Below are 23,451 nucleotides of genomic sequence, written 5' to 3'. Positions count from 1 at the left end.
AATAGATATTTGTATATGATTACTAGCTAATGTCCCACAAGAATGACAAGGAATTAGTATTCTTCTTAATTTGATGATGGATAAATTAAAATAAGCCTATATTAGGTATGAGAAATTTACCTTATTTTGATGAGTTAATTCCAAAATTTTTATTATTCTTATATGTTGATGAATATATAAATATATACTTATTGCATTCAATATGAACAAATATTTGAAATATGTTTGAATATACTTTTTTTTAATTATATTAATTTCCTTATTTTTTTAATTTTTATTATTTATGTACTCAATAAAAAATTTAATCCTGTTAGATTAGGGTTTTTGTATATTGTTATCATGAAAACAGATTTTGGATTAGGACTTATTAAGATTGAGTCAAATTGGCTTCAAGAAATTAGAAACCAATTATTTTAGGAAGAGTATCACAGATTGTTCCATCATCAAGATATCAAAAATTTATATCCAGATCAAATTTAGATTTAAGATAATAGATGAGACAATGAATACCAAGGTAAAATAAACGAGGATGTGTGTCCCCTGCTGGATCCTTTCGTCAGAATCTATGACATATGGGCTGAATAAAGGAGTTTTAATGTTACAGTATGTTTCTAGGAATTTTGAATAAAGAGGAAATTAGTGATAAAAACAATTTATGAAATTTGTTATTGAAAACATTTTTAAGGTCTACTTTATAATAGCCATGTTAAGATGAGGATTTTGGATACAATACAAATGGCATGTGAAGCTATTTTGCCTTATCCTTTAACATTAAATCCTAATTGATACGTATACTTAATAAGTTAAGACCCGACCCTGGGTATTAGGGGTGTGCCGATATTAAATATCGGATCTGTTCCGATATTTCGCTTTTTCCTAAAATTTCGGATCGGGCCGATACTTGTAAAAACCAAAACCATAACCGATATAATTATTTTTTGAAGGAGTAAAAAGAACCTTTATAAAAAAGATTAAACCGGTTCAAACGGTTTAGTTTTTATATTTTAGAAATGGAAATAATTTGAATATCCAGAATTATATACACTTGCTCTTATAGTAATTGCAGTTCCCGCAACACAAGTTTCTGTAGAAAAGGCCTTTTTGGGGCTAAAATCTGTGTTATCCTCTCATCGAACAAATATGAATCCATTAATATTAGAAAATATATTGCTTATGCGTTCAAATAATATATTTAAAGATGAGTTATTTTGAATCTTATATATATTTTTTTATATAAAATTCATAGATGCTTATAACAAAAATAAATTAGACGATGGTGTTGCTTCAATAAAAAAAAAATTTTTAACCGTAATAGCTGAACCGAACCTCTATAAATTTTTTCTTACGAAGCGTAACGAAAACTTAACCATTATAATTTTTTACATACTCCTAACCAAACTGAACCGTTATAAATAACGGTTCGGGTCCCTGAAAAAACCCGATCCGATCTTTTTACTAAAAATACAATTCTTAAAACTTTTGAGTAATGAAACTTTGAATTATTATCACATCATATTTATTATTTTTTTAATAAAAAAAAATATTTAAAAAAATAATAAATTTCCTTGAGTGTTAGTGAGTTTCTATTTTACATTAATATATTTTCTAAATAATTTTTTTTAAGAATGCAAATGTTATTTATTTTAAGTTTTTTTAAAAATAACGCAAATTTTAAAAATTATACTTTAAATAAAAGAATTTTTTTAAATATGGTATCTGAATTGTGGATATACTTTATTTACAAAAGACAAGATAATTTTGCAAAATGCGATCTGAGAAATTCTAATTTCGCGGGGAGGAATACTGAAAAATTCATTTAATACAACAAATATTCGTAAACATTTAAAGCGATTCCATCAAACGGAATTCGAAGAGCTAATACAAAAAGAATAAAAAATATTAGAAAAAACAAATCAAATTTTTTTTAAAAAAGAGCCCTGAAAGTCAGCCAACTACCAGCCATTTTTAATAAAACTAATATTTGGAAATATTCTGACCCTAAATCCATAATTATTTCTAAATTTATTGGGGAAATGATAGCGTGTGACCAAAGTTGTTAAAGTAGCGCGCTACTTGTAGCGCGCTACTTAGCGCGCTATCTTTTTTGGTAGCTATAGCTAATAGCCGCTACTTTTTTAAAATTATTTAATTTTTTAGCGCGCTACTTTTTTTAAAAGTAGCTAAGTAGCGCGCTACTTCGCTACTTTTAAAAATATAATGAATGTAAGTATAAACATAAAAATTTAAATATAATATCATAATTAATTATAATTTATTATTTAATTTTGAAATTTAAATATGTTTTCAATTTTTAATTTATATTTTCAATCTGTGTTAATAATCTAAAATGGCATCGTCCATGGATATCCAAATCCTTGAAAGTGATTCAGATATGGAAGATTCAATGGAAGAAAATGTACTTAATAGCTCTAATAACGTTTTTCCATTCCCTAAATTTGAAAAATTTTTTAAAATAAATATTAAAACAAAATCTGGATTCAAATTCATGTGCTTAAAATGTAAAAAAAATATATCATCAAATCAATCGAGTAGCTATAACCTGAAGAAACACCTAAAGGTAAATTGTTATTTTTACATTATAATAATATTTATTTTATTAGACTGTTCACGCCAATTGCTATAAGGAAATAGAGAAACATATAAAAAATTTTGGTAGAGGAGAATCTTCATTCAAAAAGACAAATACTATCCAAACAAAATTAACGGATAATAAACATGCCAATATTTCACAAAAATTGGCTGATAAAGTTATTGTTGATTTTATTATTGACACAGTTCAGCCAGTGTCTTTGGTTGATAATCCATCATTTACTCTGATGATTAAAACTTTATCCCCTGGCACAACAGTTTATGTCGCCAGACACTTATGAATAAAATAGCCGACAACTTCAAAGTGATGAAAGATGCTCTAATAGTAGAGTTATCAGATATATCTTATGTATGTACCATAGCAGATAGTTGGACACATAACAGAAGGTAAAAACTTATTTATATTTATAAATTGATCTGATTAAATAATTTTAGAGCTTATTTGGGAATCACAGGCCATTGGTTAGACCCTAGGACTTTAAAAAGAAGATCTGTTTTTTGAAATTAAAGATGATTTAATAGAAAATCCAATTGATATTTTTTTTCAATCAAAAAATATTGAAATGAATATTTTTGATAATTTTTCATATATTAAAAATTTATATATAAAATTTAATACCCCCTTGCCCTCAAGTGCTAGTGTCGAGAGATTATTTAGTAAAGCAAAGCTTATACTTTCTGATCGTCGCTCTAGACTTGGGGATGATAATATTGAAATGATATTATTATTAAAATGCAACAAATTAAAATAAATATTTATTTATATTACTTATTTTTTTATAATCTAAACTAACTATATTTTTATATTTATAAATGTTGATTTTTATATATTATTTATTATACATTTACATTATAAGAAAAAAAAAATAAAAAAAATTTGTTTCATTTGTTTCTAATTTTTTTTTTATAAAAAGTAGCTTAAAAGTAGCTAAAGCTACTTTTGAAAAAAAGTAGCTAATAGCGCGCTACTTTTTTTGACAAATAGCGAAAGCGGTAGCGCGCTACTTTTTTTGACAAACAGCTATTACGGTAGCGCGCTACTTTTAAAAATAGCGTTTAACAACTCTGCGTGTGACCACCAGCCGATTTCTATCTTGGAGGATATCGGCTTTAAAAGGCTTTTACGTCATTTATGTCCAAATTACAAAATTCCCAATAGAAAGTATTTTTGGTCAAGGAGTTATTCCGGATATATATAAAAACTCTCCGAAAAGATTCGTAAAGAAATTTTGGTTGACGATTTTCAATTTTCCTTTACCCTAGATATATGAACTAGAAATTTAGGTGGCGATTCTCACATCTCATTAACATGCCACTATATAAACCAAAATTTTAAACAAATTAATAGAGTTCTAAATGTTAAAATATTTAATGAGTCGCATACAGCAATAAATATTGCCCAAATTTTAGATGAAATGATTAATTATTGGGGTATTAAAAAAATAAAATACACCTAAATATAAGAGATAATGCACCCAATATAGCTTTGGCTATGAAAAACGGGAAATTTCAAAGCGTTTCGTGTTTGCACATAGTTTGCAATTGGTTGCACAGGCAACAATTTTATCATAGAGATCTATTAATGACATGCTTGCCCGGGTTAGAAAAATAGTTGGCCACTTTAAACATTCTTCTATTGCACAAAATAGTCTAAAAGAAATCCAAATGATTAAGTCTAGCCAGGCACAAATTAATCCAGGACTGCCGACCCGTTGAGATTCTACCAATTATATGCTCGAAAGATTGATAGAACAAAAAAGGGCGGTACAGCTGTTCATTATAGATAATCCTAAATTGGAAAATCTCTAATTATATGAGTGGGAATTAGCAGAAAAGGTAATTGATGTTCTGGAACCAATTTAGAGAGTAACAAAAGAAATAAGTACGGAATCATGTTCAATTAGCAATGTTATACCCTTTGTTGAAATTCTGATAAGTGAATTAACGATTAATGGGGACACATATAGTGGTGTGCAGACCATGAAGGATACCATTAATAATCAATTAACAACTCGGTTTTTGATATTTATGATGATGACAATTATCTTATCGCAACATTACTTGATCCTCTATAAGGATTTCTTTTTGCCAAAAAACATTTCATATATTGAAAAGCTCAGGACTGCATGTGAGTCTTTTTTTAAAGGTGATGATAATGTTCAACTTCCAACTCCTAATAAAGATTCACCAGGTTTTATATTTTTTAAAATAAATTTAGATTTTATTGTTAACTTAGGTAATGACAATGAGAAAAATGTTCCACATAACATTAAAAAATGCAAATTTAATTTAAGGGATGCTTATAAATTGAAAATCAAAAAAAAACTAGTAACAAATAAAATAAATGAAATTGATGGTAATGTAAATGATGACATGCCATACTTGATAGAAATCAAGGAATATTTAAAAGAATCTTTATATATAGAAAGTATAATAACATATTTTTCATATTAATTTAAATATTGCTTGGTTGGGTTATGATTGACCTGGGTGGTATCTGATTATTTTTCAAAATCAACAAAAGATTAGGTTTGTATGAAACCAACATGATGTTGATATTATATCCCCAGTGAATCCACTTGAATATTGGAGAGTTAATGCTGTAAAATATCCAATTTTATCAAAATTTGCATGTAAATTTTTGGCGCCTCCAGCAACAAGTGTCCCATCTGAGACTGCCAGTACGGCAGGGGATATTGATAGTCCTCATCGTAGAAGCCTGTTGCCTAAAAATCTAGAGGCTCTTATACTTATTTTGAAAATTCTAATATATTATAATTTTATATAGTAAATATTATATTTTTATAAACCAACATAAAATGGGTATATTATTATATTGTTTTATCTATTGTTGAAATAAAAAAATTAAATTAAATTCATAATTCTTTTGCATAAAAAATGTTGATTTCTTATTTACATTTGGTTCAAAGAGGGGTGGTGAAAAATCAATATAAATATCGGATCGGTTTTGAACTATAATAGGAAAATATCGGATCGGTGAAAATATGTTGACCGGCACAGCCCTACTGGGTATTGACCTATGGCAATTATTTTTGTTAATAATTTGTTTTTGAGATAATTCGGTTGCCCCCATAATTGATTCGAATCTATGATGGCAGGTCTTTTTTAAAAGAATATGGTTTTAAAGCATTTAAATTATTCTGATGAATGTAGATTTAATATGAAGTGGGAGGGCAAAACCATAGCGTCTGGATGTGGAAAATTTGTTAAATTGATAATATCATAACTCACAAATCATATTTTTTTATTCCATATTTTCCTGGCCTTTTCTCTTAGAGATAATAGAAATCTTGGGAAAATGAATACGGATAATGTATCCCTCTCATTTGACTATTCTGATTTATCTATCAGCTAATGAAAGTAACATTTATTATTTATCCATAAGGAGAACTGATTCCCCATCATTCTTGACGGGTTATCAGCTAGTATAATTATAAAATTGCAAATTTATATTTATAAAAAAACAATTTTAAAAATTAAAATTTCCGTGATTCACGAGAAATTTATGTTCACGTTTGGGGAAAATTTTGGGAAGACCCGGCACGCCTTAGAATCTAACATTTATTCACACTCATGCCGTGACCCACCGTGACACGATGGGTCATGCGTAAATTCACGGCCCGCGCCCACCTCTATTCCTGATATAAAATAATTTCTGTAAAATGTGGCACTTTTTGGATCCCTGAAAAGTCGTGGGCCCTTGGTTATATTATATTAATTTAATCATTTAAAAATATAAGATTATTTTTACCTCATTCTTTGCATGATTATGATGTTTGATTATTTTGGCAAATGAGCCATTCCACGTCAAATCGATCACGATTCGGCCGGTTCCTTTTAAAATTGTTAAAAATTTCTGGAATTATTTATAGGTAAAAAATGAGAAAGCCGTTTATTTTAGCTCGCTAGTATACCTGATTCTCGAGATATAGGGGCTCATAGGTACAAAAAAGAGCCACATTGGAATTTGTAAAATTTTTATAAAGCTTATATCTCAAAAACTATTTATTGTAAAAAATAGATAATATATCATATTGTAGGTAAAAAAAAATCTCTAAAGGTTTATCAAAAAAAAAATTGGAGCTAATTTAAGTCTTTGACTTCCAGTTTGCGAGTTTGTTTTCGAATTTTTTTTTGCTTTTTATTTAGAACCTTTTATAAATATATAGATGTCAAAACCTTGGCGACGCTATCTACTCTTCCGAAATATACATTTTTACCAAAATTAGGAAGGAAATAGATGGCGTTTTATGAAATTACGGATTATGGTTAAAATTTTGTTCCTAACTTACTAATAACAGGATATTTTAACTTTTCATTCTAAAAATTTCGAATTTCTAATAAATATAGTAATTAAACTGAGGATCAGTGAGGGCAAATGCCCATTAGACACTTTATAATGTAACATTTCCAATAATAAATCTTTCGTATAATGTTTTTAATATTTGTTTTTATTAATAATATAGAAATAGATAGATAATCATATTCATTCCATAATTAAAAAAATATTCGAGACAAAATTTAGTTAGTCCAATTTTAATATTTGAATTTTAAGATATAGCTCTTGTAAATTAATTAAAATAAATTTTTTTTGGACTTGAATCTTTTCACCATTTTTTTATTATAGAAACAAAATCCCTTTTCCCAGGCATCGATCTACTATATTTATCATTGCTATAAAAAGTTTTGACAATAGCAAAGGTGGTGGTATCTATTTCTTACAAGGTTTAGGATTCGGTGTTGAAAAACCTTTTGATTTTAAGGCCATATGATATGAAATATTAAATTCTTTTACAATTTTTTTTAATGTCCAATTTGATGGCAATAATGATATTCTATATTTATATGTAATCCACAGCTGTGGGAAATTGATTTATAAGGTATCAGGAATTTCATCGAAATTTTCATCTTTTGATGAAGATAATGGTATAATTTTATTCGTTAAAACTATTTTTACTTTTCTTTGAATATTTCTTTTCACATAAGCGTTTTTTTTAATGGGAGATTCCCCTAATGATTTTAGGGCTTGATTAATTATATGAGGGGGAGAATAAATATCTACATTGTCATTTGAAGTATAAGGAAGGTTTGCTATGTTGGCATGAAGAGCATATTAACATATCTAAATCTATTGGATCATATAGGGTAGAATTTTTCCTAGATTTTTGCAGTAATAAGTATGTTTTTGTAGATTAAATGGATTGCAATATTTTGATATTTTAACAATTGGTACGTTCATCTGTGATGTAGAATAAAATTTTTCTGCACCTAGAACATATGTTTTTGCACTCTTCAAATCCCGAATGTTATTAGTAGACAGGTGATATAATAATAAGCCGCAGACGGGTTGAATTATTTAAAATTAATCTGAACGGGCAAGTTAAAAATATTATCCAGAAAGGGAGACCGTTTTAAACAGTTTAATTTATAAAATAATATACTAGTAAAATATAATCGACAATATGCCTAATATATTGTTTTTTACTGAAGCTATTATACATTACCAAGTTAATAAGTCATTCATCATAGGGTTATTCCATGTCAAATGAGCAAAAAAATCAAGATTTTCGGCCGACCCCTTTCAATTTCGATAAAAAGTTGTAGACTGGTTATATATGTTCCCATTAGATTATAAACAAAATTTTAGCGCATTAGCAACTATATTAGCGGAGATAATCAGGGTTAAAGGTCCAAAAAACGTCTTTTTTTGCTTTTTACTGATGTCAAATAATTAGTTTTTAATTTAAAACTAAATATGATCAAATATTGAATCTAATATTAATAAGTTAATAATTGATAATTATGGCTAAAACATCAAAATTAATTTTTGATAAAATATGGGTCATCTTATGTTCAGTTGAAAACTTGAAATTAATATTTCGAAATGTATATGATCTCCGATTTTTAATTTTTTTTAAGAAATATTATCCGTTTACTATTTTTTTAATAATTTCTTCAACAATTAGCATGGCTGGATATTTATTTTAAAAAATATTGCGATTTTTATACTTTAAAAAAATAGATAGCGCTATATATAATAGTTTTAATATGTTAAAATTCATTTTTTTATTGATTAAAAATATTTTAATGTATAATATATCATAAAATTGGATTATGTAACTTTGTAAACCTTATTGAGATATTCGCAGGATATAAAAAATTATAATAATTTTTTTAATATTTCAATGAATATAAAAAATAATTAAAAAATCCGACTAGCACACGAACAAAAAAGCAGGATTAAAGGAGTGCAGGAAAATTATTAAGGGAAAAATCGAAAATCACATTAATTACCAGGCCTACCCCCAACCCTCCACCCCCCCCCCAGACTAAGTCATACCCATCAAGATCAAGAATGTTATGAAATTGTCATTATCTTAAATTATTAAAATAACCAGAGATAAAGAAAATTTCGAAGATTTTGAAAAATTTTTTAAGCAATAAAAATAAACAAAATTATAGTTCTGATGAAATAAGCCGACTCATGCCTGGAATAAAAGATTGTGTATCTGTTAAAGGCGAGAAAGAATCAGTCCAAAGACTTATATTAAATAAGCTTAAATAAATATTCAAGATGTTTAAGGAAGAATACCCAAATATATCAATTGGATTCTCTAAATTTGCCGAACTTAGATCAAAAAAATGTATTTTAGTTGGAGCTAGTGGCACACATACTGTTTGTGTCTGTGCCATTCATCAGAATGTGAAATTAATGACAAATGTCGAAAAATTTAAAAGATGGGGAATTTTTAACAATTCTAGAATATTCTGAGAATTATTCCTTTTTTACAAGATGAAGTTCAGGGATTTCATTGGAACAACGTGCAGGCCACTATACATCCATTTGTAGCATATTATAAATCTGGAGAATTAAAATATATAAATTTTGTTATTTTATCCAAATTTAATTCTATACCAGAAAAAATAATATATTTTTCAGATGAAGCCGCGTCTCAATACAAGAATCGCAAATCTTTTCTGAACATATGCTTTCATAAATACGATTTTAATATTCCTGCAGAATGGCATTTCTTTGCCACTGCTCACGGCAAAAATGCATGTGACGGTATCGGGGGAACTGTCAAAAGATTAGTTGCCAGAGCTAGTCTTCAAAGGCCAAATAAAATCAAATCCTAACCCCATTAGAATTATATAATTATGCTAAAGAAAATATTAATGGAATTCAATTTGAATATGTATCCAATCAAGAATATATCGAAGAGGAATTAGCCCTTAGTAAAAGATTTAATGCACTGCTTATACATGGGACCCAAAAAATTCACGGGGTTATTCCCATTGATCAAAATAGACTAAAAACCAAAATATATTCTAATTCCAAAAAATATAATATAAAACAAGTTTCGTTTTTAAATGAGAAAATTAATTTTTAAAATATTAATGGATATATATGTGATAAATGGTGGTTAGGATATATAATCGATAAAAATGATATAAATGAAGAAGTAAAAATTCGATTTTTACACCCTTGTGGACCTTCAGCCTCATTTAAATTTCCTCTGAAAGATGATATTTTAGTGTTGCCTAAATCTCATATTCTCTCGCTGGTCAATCCTTCTACTCCCACCAGTCAAACATATATTATCTCCTGAAGCAATCTTACAAGCTAGCCAGGCTTTGTATTCCTTTAGATGAAGTAAGATTTAACTAATTTATAAACTATCTTAATTAGGCTAAATTTGTGAAGATTTTAAAAATTTATGATCTGAATTACAAATAAATATATATAATAGACATTGTAATCGATTTTGATATATATACATTAAAATATTTTTAATCAATAAAAAAAAAAAATTTTAACATATTAAAACTATTATATAAAGCGTCATCTATTTTGTTAAAGTATAAAAATTGCAATATTTTTTAAAATAAATGTTCAGCCATGCTAATTGTTGAAGAAATTATTAAAAAAATAGTAAACGGATAATATTTCTTAAAAAAATTAAAAATCGGAGATCATATACATTTCGAAAAGTTTTCAACTGACCATAAGATGACCCATATTTTATCAAAAATTAATTTTGATGTTTTCGCCATAATCATCAATTATTAACTTAGCTATTGATATTATATTCAATATTTGATCATATTTAGTTTAAAATTAAAAACTAGTTATTTAACATCAGTAAAAAGCAAAAAAAGACGTTTTTTAGACCTTTAACCCCGAATATCTCCGCTAAAATAGTTGCTAATCCGCTAAAATTTTGTTTATAATCTAATGGGAACATATATAACCATCCTACGATTTTTCATCGAAATCGAAAGGGGTCAGCCGAAAAGTGATTGATTTGACATGGAATGACCCCATAGTAGCAAAGTAGAGATCAAAAAATGTAAAACTTTTAAAGGATGTTGGGAGGAGGGGGAGGGGGCAGAACTGGAAAATTTTACATTTCTTATAAAGATCAATATTTTAATTTTCATTTTCCTTAAGAATAATATTTTCAACCATTAACGCCATCTATTTTTTTGTCAATTTTTGGTAAAAATGTATATTTTGGAGGAGTCGATACTGTAGCCAATGTTTTGACATCGTATACATTTATAAAAGGTGTAAAAATAAAAGCAAAACCCCCTTTTTTGCTTAAAAACACTGGTAAATAAATATAGTTAAACCGAAGTTAAAGGCTCAAATTTTATTGTTTATTGATAGCTCTTTAGAGATTTTTTTACTATAATTAATTTTGAGATATAAGCATTTTAAAAATTTTACATAGGAAGTGGCTCTTTTATGCACCTATGACTATATCTTGGGAACCAGGTGTGTTAGCGAACTAAAATGAACCACTTTCTCATGTTTTATCTATCTAAATAATTCCAGAAATTTTAAACAATTCTAAAAGGGGCATGTCGAAAATGTGCCTTTTTTTATTGATTTGACATGTGGAATAATCCAGTATAAAAAAACAGAGGATGAAATAACTTAAAGGTTTGACAAAAAAATCTTCAATGAGCATTTAACAATTTTGTTTGCCAAATTTTTTTTTTGAAGGAATAAAGATTTTTCAACATAAAAATTAAAAATGATTTGCTCATAATTTAATTATAGATATGTTTTTGCAAAATTTGATCAAAAATTTTGTGAGTAAAATTTATTTTAAAACAAATCTTCAAATATCAAAAAATTTTGATTATAAAATTTTATTACATGATATTCCAGCTAGAGGTCTGCATTACCCAACCTGAAATCCAATCCACCATGAAATTGTGATTTTTTTTTTTGGGGGGGGGGGGTTAAGCAAGAATTTTTTTACATTTTTGTGGTTGGGTCAAGTCAGGGAAATATTATACTTCCTATAAGCTGGATCAAAAAAATTCATCATGTAGAGACCTCTAATCCCAACCTCTGACAGATTTGACTGTACTGAAATTTTTTTAAAAAAATTATATACTTTGCTCATCTTCTCCTTGTGTCTAGTGGGAATCAAGTTGCGCAATGTGTTGAAGCCTGCATTGATGCTCTGCATGCGACGACGTTCATTACTGTTGGCTATTTCTCTTCTGATTCGCTTTTCCTTCTCGATTTGGTAGCGTGAGGAAAATATTTCCTCCTTCGAACTTTTTGGGAAATAAAATAAAGTATGTGGGAGTGAAATGAATTGACGAATAATTGAATGTCAAGTTTGATACATATTCAAATTTTGTAAAAGTTATTTTTTAAAAAAGAATGGAAATGGAGTAGGCATTTTTATTAATCATCTTTCATTGTATTGCTCTTATAGCATTCTTGAATAATTACATTTTAATAATTAATTTTTTTTAATTAAAACCTTGCCCTGGCTAATGAAATCAGCTACAAATATTTTTCTTTAAATTTAAAAAAACTGTAAGTGCCCAAAATATATTAATAAAATTAGTGATAGTATTCAATTGTATAATAACATTCATTCATGAATTTGGTCATAAAATCCATAGCTATGAGCTAGGACAGGATGTAACAATTGATATTTGGCTATTTTAATTTATGGTGCATACTTATAGATTTCCAGCATATGGTCGTAATTTGTTGAACAATCTTTTAGAGGATCGTTTTTCAGCATAATTTTTTCCATTTTATTCACCTCCCTATAACATGTGTTTGAATATATATATGTAATATACAATGGAATATAGGTAAAAGAAACCCAAGTATACAACACATTTAAAACATATTAAGATCAAGAATCATCAAAAAAATAGTTGATTAATGGCTAAAATTAGCTTAATCTACAAGTATGTCTCGAAAAAAAAATTAATAAGCATTAAGGGCATGTATTATTTTTTCTCAGTTGTCTCCAATGTTAAGCTACGTAAAGAAACCTCCAAAGACTGTTGTGCATTTTTGGGGATCAACCAAAGATGAAGCAATAAATTACCCAACTATATTAAAAATGCTGGTCAGGCAGTTATAGATTGCAAGAATTGGAAGTAAATTTATAAGTGGGGTGATTAAAATGTTTACTCATCCTCTCTTAACTTGGTAGAATTTTACTGCATTTTTTTAAAAATTATAACGATATTTGCTTTATTTATATGGAGAATGATTCTTATTTGATTTATTTCATCTATTTTAAGAAAAAATTGATTCACAATAGAGTATTGCAGGGCCAGTCCAAAACCTAACCCAGCCAAAAAAATAATATTATATTTACTTTCCTATTCTTCCCCTTTTTGTAGAAATAAAAAGTTAACTGAATAAAAAATTATGTCAATATTTAACTGATAATTTTTTGCATACATATTTTATAGTAATTTTTTTTATAAGATTTAATAAAGGTTCAATGGGTAATTATAAAATATATAAAACAAAAATATTGAAAATATTCCAAAATTAACAGAGTACTACTAAATTTAGGTATTTTGGTGGAAATAATAGCCACTCCTAACTCACAAATGTCAAAAGTTATTGTTGAATATTTAATTTTTAATGAATACCATCAAAATAAAGATAAGTACATATTGTAAGAGAGATTTTTCAAAAATTGGGCCATGGGCTCTAATAAATTTAAGTTGGGAACTGAGATGGGGGAGGGCAGAAAAATTGATTTACTATTTTTTTAAATAAAAGCATTGGTGCCACCAATTATATTTTCAATAAAGATATATTTGAAAAAATGAAAAGGTTCATTATAATAAATTTGTAGTTTTAAAATCCACTCAAATTCCAATATATTCACCTACTCAGATTTTTCTCATTTAATTCAATGATAAAATCGTTAGTCTAGAATTGAAGTGCTCCACTTGACATTTTTAAGATTTTTGAGTGAAGAGTGGATTTTAATTGATTAATCTCCACTAAATAAATTAATTTAAAATAATTTTTGGCCATGTTGGACTCTGTCAATTTTGGAATATTTTTTATAAATTTTGTATATATATATATCAGAGACCTGCAGATGTACCATTTGCAAAGTACAGCCCAGATTTTTTTAATCCCGGCCCGACTTGGGTTTTATATTTTCTGGCCCAACTTGGATTTTTTTAAAATATATTACATTTAATTTTTATAGCTAAAAATGGTGATTTAAAATATTAAAATAAACATCCTAGGTTTTTAAAAAAAAAAAATTCTAGGCCAGCCCAGGTATATTATAAAAAAATTAAAAGGACCTATCTGATTTTTTATGCAAAAATTGTCCGGCCTGGCCAAAATATTTGTGTAGAGATTGCCTAACCAGTTCAATTTTTGCCTGGCCCCATCCTAGTGTTGTTAAATGGCCTGATTTATGTTTCAAAAAAAACCCAATAAAGATGTTAGCCAAAATAATATTAAGTCTCAAGATTTGGCAAATAGAGGTCCAAACCTTTCTACCATCTATGAGCTAAATCTTTAGGCTTAACTAATATTATTTTGACTAAAATTTTAATCGGGCCATTTATAAACACTATAGGACCATTTAACAATACCTAGCCCATTTTATTTTTTTCTCATCAAAAGGGCCAGACCAAACTTTTAGATCTCTTATTTACTACCTAGAAAACGATTTTAAATTCTAATTTATTTTTCATAATTTAATTATATTTTTAATAAATTAAACAAAAAAGGTTAAGGTCACAGAATTTATACAAATTAATATATTCTAATCATAAATAAATGTATTGTTTTTTAAATAAATAATTTTTTTAAAAAATGGTAATTTTTTGGGTGGGGGAGGGGATAAACAGTTTGATAGTTGTTTTCAGGGATACCCTGATACTATTTGGCTACATTATAATTTTAGATGATACAAGTGGCCAATACCCTAAAATAATAGTTAACCCTTATATAATAAAAAAAAATTGCCTATATTAAGACATAAATTATAAAAATTATACCAATTGTTCTGATAAGAAATTTACCATGTATTTTCTTTTTTAAATTTCATATAAAATTTAAATGTTTCTAAAAAATGCAATATTGATGAATTTAATCTGCTTCCTTACATATTCATATAATGCAATTTTTTGGTATTAGCATTGCTAAAAACTTTTGATCTTTGGCTGTTCTTAATTCCAAAATAAATTTTATTATTATAAGTTGAGAAGTTAATCAGATTGTGGATAGCATGATATATTCAATAGGTTTTATGGTTATGCTCAATTTTTTCCAGTAATGTGTATTCCATATTTGGTCTCATTTTAACTACAAATTATTACAATATTCCAGCATCATATAAAATCATGATAAATATATTTGTTCAAATTTAAATGTCATCACAAAATATTTTACTATATAAAAAATGGAATCTCCTTTCACGTGATGCTAATTTTCATAATATATATCAGAAATTTGCAGAGCCCAACCCAAAGCAGGCTATATTTTTTTAAAAAAGGGGCAGGTAACTTGTGTAAAATATTTTTTTGGGTCAGGAAATTTAAAAAAAATAGTCAAATTGAATTTTTTATACCTTGAATAATGCAAATTTATTATATTTCCTTTATAAAAAGTAATTAAGGGCAGTGCCTACAAAAATAGTTAGCAGAGTTATAGGAAGCAGAACTAATTCAACAAAAGTGCAAGAAATTTACATTTCATATTGTTTGCATGATTTTGATTGGAAATAAAGTTGAAAATCAGAACTAGAATTTAGAACTATCCCAAATTAAATTTAGTTTCAAAATTTTAGAAAAAAATGTCACTTTCTTATAAATATATAGAACAAAACCCCTATTGTCCAGGTTCCAAACTTTTGGGTCAGGCCATAAAAAATTTTTTTTAATCATAAGGAGTTAAGTTAGATTTGTCTTTAATATGTATTTATAAAAAAAAGAATACTAGTTGTGTAATTCAGAATTTGACACATCTAGCAACTGATAGCTAAAAGCTGCAAAAATGATTGTGGAGATGGGGGGGGGGGGAATACTATCTAGTAAATATAATAAAAAGCAATTTAAATCAACCAAAAATATATGTATTTAAATTAAATATGTGTTAAAAATTGCAATAAAAAAACTATGGACAACAGCTGATAAGGTAGTTATATATTATTGTGAATTAATTAGACTTGAAAAATAAAGGTTTGGAAGATATTCTAAAAAATGGAACACATTTTCACAAAATATTTAAAAGATGAAATCATTATAAATTATTTTAAAATAGGATTTTGAAGATATATAAAAAAAAAATTGGCAAGGATTTTTTTCGTAAAATAAAAAATCGGTGTTTGGAATTATGCATTTATTGATAATTTTAAAATTATTATATAAAAGGGTTTATATATTATATCGAATATAGTTTGAAAACAAATCCATATTCGAGTAATAAATGTATGTTTAAATTTTTAATCATATATTTAAGTTTTAATGCCAATGAATATAATAAATAGTTAATCAATTAATATATAAATTAAAAAATTTACCTTAATTATATCTAATATCTTAGCAGATAGTAATTTTGATTTTTAAAAATCCAAATTCAGATAAAAGAAAAAAGATTTTTCTGCCAAACGATAAAATATTTTTTTACGCGCAATATAAACTGCATTTGAATAACATTGTATAAAAATACGTTAGTGATGTCACGCGCATTTATATTTATTAAAACAGCGGATTTAAAAAATGTCTTCTTTGAATTTCACAAACGTCTGTTAATCATCTTGTATATTTTAAAAAATGAAAAATAATAATTTAATATAAATATTTCTTTTAATATGAAAATTATGATATAAAAAATAAACCAAAATACACCAAAAATTAATGCGCTTTGAAACCATCAGATTTATTGACTCTTAAATATAAACTAAATAATATACATGAATTCTGGTACTACTACTCATTTTCTCCCAGATCAATATAAATTTTATTTACTTTATTACAATAGTAATGCAACTATTTTACTATATTCCTGCTTAAAAAATTGTTAGAATAAAGCAAATGATTTCTCAAAGTGATAATTTTAAATTATATTTTATCAGACAAAATTATAATTTTTCATATTTTGATAAGGAGATGTCTATATTTATGTCCTGTTGGCGCAATTTGCTTTATAAAAGTGGGTGCTAAAAGCTACCAATTTATTTTTTAAAATTACCACTCAACTTCCTTTGACAAGCCTTAATCCTACTTTGCCTTGCTTTCGGCCAAGTTTAGGTTCATTGATTAATAACTTTCACATAATTAATAATATTATAAATATATTCGCTAATGAAAATAATATATAACATAATGTGGAATCTAATTCAAATACTTTCCGTTTAATCAATAAAAAAAAATGCTTAAATAAAAAAAATATATAAAAAATATTTTTATAAAGTACTATGATTTTAAAATGAACAATAAAAGTTTAGAAAAAGAAGGTACATATATATTCTCAGAAATCAGAACAAAGCAATCTTTTTTTTTTGATGTGTAGGCAACGTCTACGTGACGCATTTCGATAAAAACTCATCGGGTGTAAAAATATTGAGCGCTTTTTGGTTAGGTTATTTTCATATGTTATTTAATTTTTTTTTTAATTTTCACATCACGATTCATTAGCAAGGGATTAGATATAAACTAAAAAAATTATTGAGTCGATTTAGCGGTAGAATTACATTTTAATTTTGTTTTTAATGTATATTACTAGTATTTTTTAGCATTCATTTAAGAAGCACAAACAAGTAGGCTAAAATTTTCCATTCTTCATCAAATTATTTTGGCCCAGTATTGTATTATAAATATTAGATAGACAGAATATAAAATAGGTTTAATTTATTATAATCATATGAAGTGTTTTGGATGTTTAAAAAAATAATTTTAATGTTTAACATAAAATAAAATTAAAATAAATTAAAATAATAAATGATAGGTTCGGTTTTAAAGCTGTATGAATTGAGAATACAACAGAACAACTAGTTTAACTATGCAAACCTGAAGATGAGATGTAATAAAAATGTCATTATTATATATATTTAAGTATATACACTCTAGTTCCACTCTCCATCAGCATTTCTCCTTCATCACAATTCCCACAATACAATAATGCTATCACTAATGATATAGATCAACCCTGAAACCATTTTTTGCAATCAAAGCTTTTATATCATGATCACATATAATAAACTGATTTGAAGATAGAAAATGAAAATTATAGAAATATTCCAGATAGAAAAATTTTAATTTATCAGTAAATAGATTATATAATTAATGGCATTTGTCAGCAAAAATTTCATCACATCCTACTTATATGAATTTTGAATTTTAATTTACAGAACAATACATAGATTTATCCATAAACACATCTGTGATTTTTAACAATAATGATATTCACCTTCACCCTAAATATGATAAAAATTCCTAATCATGAGCCTACCCGACCTCAGCACAGCACTTACCAAATGCAACTGCCTATTATGTAATAAACTTATTAAATAACCAATTTGGGGCTATTGTTATCTCATACTAACCAAAAAATAAAGTGTCCTCAGTCTGGGCTACCCATCTTATCACCAGCAATTCCTAGAACCCTTAATGCCTTCTCTGCCCTCACAACTAAACAACCCACATCATTGGCTGATGTGCTCACTAGCCCAATAATTTCTACCTTCGCTGTCACAAATGCTTCGACGTTTGACCCAGCCGACTCAAATGTAGAAATATTTCTAACGACACCAAAACCATTTGTAATTTCACGAATACTTAAAGGAGCAAAGCTTCAAGTTACGAGACACCTGTCAAAAAACTTGACTTCCTTGTTAAATAATTATTCTTCTGTAAAACACTGGCTAGACACCCTGTTATTTGCCTTTACTACATAACAAGTTCCTGATCCTGCCAGCAAAAAATCCCTGATCCAACAAATTAAGGATGCTACTATCTACCCCTTACCCATCAATCACATTACCACATCTTTTACGAGTGATGACACAGATAAAAATATAAATCACAAAAATGACCTGCTCTCCAAAAACAGGCTAATATCTAAAAAATTGGATAACCTGAATGTTAAATCCGCCATACGTCTGGCAACCTCCGACAATAAGCTGGCTGCCTACGATTTATTAACTTATCAGGCCCTCCTAAAACACCACTCAGACGATTTTAAAAATGAAATATCGACTTACCCTAACCGCAAGCGACGTTAGAAAGGCTATTCTCTCCTTCAAACGCGATTCCTCACCTGGGTTCGATGGGTTTCGCCCAATATTCTTACAAGACCTAACCGCACCTTACATAACAAACAATGTGATGTTCTAGAAAAAATTACCCCATTAATCAACTGTATGCTTACTGGAGGCATACCACCCGCCATTATTCCACTGCTATACGGAGCTAAACTCATCGCTCTCCATAAACCCAATAAATATATTCGCCCAATCGCTATTGGAACCACGTGGCACCGATTAACTGCCATACTAGTAGTTAGCAGATTATTGTTAACAATTTCCAATCACCTTTGTACGAATCAATTAGGGATCAACGTAAAAGGTGGATGTGAGGTATCCCTTCACATGACCCGGATGTATCTACAAACGGATCCCACCAACGATATCCTAGTCAAAATAGACTTCTCGAACGCTTTTAAATCTCTTAGGCGTAGCTTTTCTAAATCCTATCCTCACCCTCTACCCAGAATATTCACAATTTATCTTCGATTGTTATGCTAATCCCTCATCGACGATGATATACTAGGCGGCCCACCAGAGTCTACATGACAGGATTTTCACTGGATGCAAACCCTTCAAAAACCTTTGCCTACCCTCCTAAAAAATTCCCACCTACTTCGGCGGCGGTGTCTCTTTATTATTGTTTTCACCTTTATAATTATATTAATACTCTTTTCAGAGAATTTATAAGGATAACTTAAATTAATCTATCTCTACTACCAACTATCGATATTTTGGGAATATAAAGAATTTATTTTTTAGATAATAAATTCAAAACCTCCATTATTTACAATGAAGTAATTATTATGGCATTATGAGCTTGCTGATATATCTAAACCTTTTAAATTAAAAATGATAGCAGAAAGTTTTATTTGGAAAACAATGTATATGATTGTTTGCAATATATAGATTTGGTCGATAATTGTATTATAATATTTCTATAATAAAACTATTAATTTTTACAGCAATAAATTAAAATTTAATAGATAACCCCAAAAAATTTATCCTACCCCAATTAAAGCAGCCTACCCCCTCAAAAAAATAGGATGCAAACTGTTCCTACCCCTCCCGCTCATGTAGACGCTGCGGCCCACCGACTGAAGTTATGAAGGCAATCCAAATAATAAAATCCAGCGAGAAAAGTTTGGGACTTCGAGTTAATAAGACAAAAGCGAATATTGTCCTCTTGGGATCATTGACCTTAACCACAATACTATGTTCAATCATACACCATTGAACACCTTAACACATCTCGGATCTCCAGTAGGTAAAGACGAGTCCTTTATCAAGTTCTTTGCCAATATTCTACGAGAGATATCCCTTATGCGCGATGCACTATCTCGCCTCCCAGCTCACCAAGCTTTCTTCTTATTAAAGAACTAGCTTTTAATTCCAAGAATTTTATATACACTCCAAGCGTCACGGATATTTCAATATGACGTCAACCTCGCTTCACATGAACTGGAGATTAAACGCCTAACAGTAGATATACTCAATCTTAAATTTGGGGAATTATCATGGCTACAGGCTACCTTACCAACCAAATCCGGTGGCATTGTTATAAGGTCACCTTCCCTACTTTCTGTTAGTGCGTTCATATCCTCTCGCTTATCCTGCGAGCTCATCATTTAAACACTAACAAAACATCCTCACCCCTTACTCCTACAGGCAATTGATCTATGTAAGTCCCTCTCATTAGTCGATCCTCCATCGTCAGCATTACAGAAGGATTGTGATAAACCTCTAGTTGGCAACTTCGTTGCATTCCTTAAATCGAGGAGCCAACCAGAGAACCATTCTCTACTCTTCTCCATTTCCGAAGGTAGTGGATACGTTTTCTTGAGGCCTTTCTATCCCAAAACCTTGACCAGCTCCTAAGCAATGATGAGATACGTCACGCTATCGTGAATTGAGATATGGTAATACCTTATAACTGTATCCTCTGTTAAATGTCCGTCAACTCCAAAGGCCGCCACTCTCTACACTGCAAGCGCTGTATGGGCAGATTCATTAGGCATTCAAAATTCAATGATACCATTGCCAGGTTAAAATCCGCCGGCATCCCATTAACCCTCGAACCTATTGGCCTTTACAATTCCGATGGTAAGCGGCCCGATGGTTCGACTATGATCCCTTGGAAGAGGGGGAAATTTCTAACTTGGGATTTTGCATCGATCCTCTTACCCCTTCCAGTATAAATAGAGATAGCATACTAGATGACGAGGAGAATAAACTAGCTAAATATTCGCCTCTTCCCGCCAATTATACATTCCTACCATTAATCGCCACTATTTTAACGTCATTCGGCTATCATGCCCTAGACTTCTTTAAAGAGCTAGGAAAACAGATCTCTGCTAGGACCAAGGATCCCAACGAGGGATTATACATACGCCAACGATTAGCCATAAACATAGTAAAATACAATTATTTCAGCTTTAATTTTTCAATATCCGAAACCCCGTAATTGAACATCCTATGCATAGTTTAGACTTTGGCCATTTTGTTGCCTATTATAATGTTAGCGCTAAAAGGGAACTTGAATCTCAATCAAAAAAAAATAGCAAGAATTAATGACTTTATATAATTGTAATTTACTAATATTATATTTTTTACTATTATTATAACTTACCTTGATATAAATTGTCGATATAACGAAATTATAACAAATGGACATTATATGAAAGTTAAATATCTATTAATTAGTATAATAAAAAATAAAATTGTCAATAGATTATATATTGTCACAGATAATATAATATTTTATAAATATAATATATTAAATAATAATTATTATATAAATTTATTAATGTGATTGATTTTATATAATACATTTCAATTTTAATATAATATCAGACCTAAATAAATATCTTGCAAAATTTATTAAACAAATAAACAATGCAAAATATGCAGAGTTGTTAAAGTATCTAGATACAAGTATCTAGATACTGTATTTAGATATAAAAATGTAGTATCTGTATCTAGATAGATTTTTTAGAAAGATATCTGTATCTGTATCTAGATATTATTTTAGAGGTATCTGTATCTGTTTTTAGATACTTTTTCAGATACATTTTATATACCCCTTTTTTTATTATAAATAAAAATATTTGACTGTAAAATTTATTTTATTTCATATGAGCTTATGAAATAAATAAATATATATATATATTATATATTAATATTTATTAATATTATAATAAAGAATTATATATACATAAAATATTAAAACTTATATATAAAAAATATATATAAATATTCATTAATTTAAATATTATGTCCGAGTTTATCAATAAACCATACAAATTTTAATATTACAATATGGAAATGGTAAATTTTATTTTATAACTAAATTTTTAAGTTTATATATTTATTTAGATCTATATCGATGAAGAAGAGGAAGCAACAACAAGTTCTATTGCTTTACCATGGCCAATTTATAGAGAATATTTTAAAATAATATCTCAAAACAAAGAAAACAATTCTCTGATGGTAAAATGTTTGCCGTGTCTACCTAAAAATACAAAAATATCCGTCAGTAAGACTTCAACGTGCAATATCTTGAAGCACATAAGGGTATAGATATTATATATTTAAAATTCTAATTTAAATTTTAAGAGAAAACATCCAACCTTGTTAACAAAAATAAAAAAGGGGAAGGAAAATAAAACTACCAAAGAAAATACTGGACAAGGCTCATCCTCCATCAATATTTTTGCTAAAAGACCTTTGACTTTAACTCAAGGCACTTTAGATGATTTAATTATTACTTTTATTATAGATGGCATGCAGCCATTTTCAATTGTTGAAAATCCTTCTTTTAAAAAAATGATCAACACTTTGGCTCCACACAAAAATATAATTTGCCGACAGACAGTTGTTGGTAGAATTTCCCAAAGATGGGAAAATGAAAAGAAAGAAATAATTAAAAGTCTTATAGAACCATCATTAATATGCACAACAGCAGATTGTTGGAGTACCTATCGCCGGTATAGTTAACATTTCAATTTGTATAATAATTAATTAAGAATAATTAATTCAGCAATTTTAATTTCTAGTTCATATATAGGAGTAACCGCTCATTATATAAATCCAATAAGTTTGGAAAGAAAAAATGTAGCGTTGGCTTGTAAAAGAATGACTGGTAGTCATACATATGACAAAATAGCAAAAAATTTACAAGATATAGCTAAGGATTATTGCATTCAAAATAAAATTTCAAAGACCATTACAGATAATGCCAAAAATTTTAAAAAATGTTTTA

At 28.0% G+C, this 23,451-nt stretch overlaps 1 protein-coding gene across 1 annotated transcript in view; it reads right to left on the bottom strand.

The window, feature by feature from the left end:
* LOC135931249 (DEP domain-containing protein DDB_G0279099-like) overlaps positions 1–16,607 on the bottom strand; it is a 43,095-nt gene extending 26,488 nt beyond the window's left edge. Inside the window, exons 1-3 of the mRNA XM_065468225.1 lie at positions 16,467–16,607; positions 12,625–12,714; positions 12,042–12,207 (exon numbers count right to left, since the gene is read on the bottom strand). Coding sequence (XP_065324297.1) covers positions 12,042–12,207; positions 12,625–12,701 — 243 coding nt within the window. The 5' untranslated portion in view covers positions 12,702–12,714; positions 16,467–16,607. The remainder of the gene's footprint in view (positions 1–12,041; positions 12,208–12,624; positions 12,715–16,466) is intronic.
* Positions 16,608–23,451: the final 6,844 nt, after the last annotated feature.

The sequence above is a fragment of the Gordionus sp. m RMFG-2023 genome, chromosome 1, assembly GCF_954871325.1.
Source record: "Gordionus sp. m RMFG-2023 chromosome 1, tfGorSpeb1-WG-v2, whole genome shotgun sequence".
NCBI lineage: Eukaryota > Metazoa > Nematomorpha > Gordioida > Chordodea > Parachordodidae > Gordionus > Gordionus sp. m RMFG-2023.
Note: the sequence above shows the minus strand (reverse complement) of the source record. Positions and strands in the feature narration are given on the sequence as shown.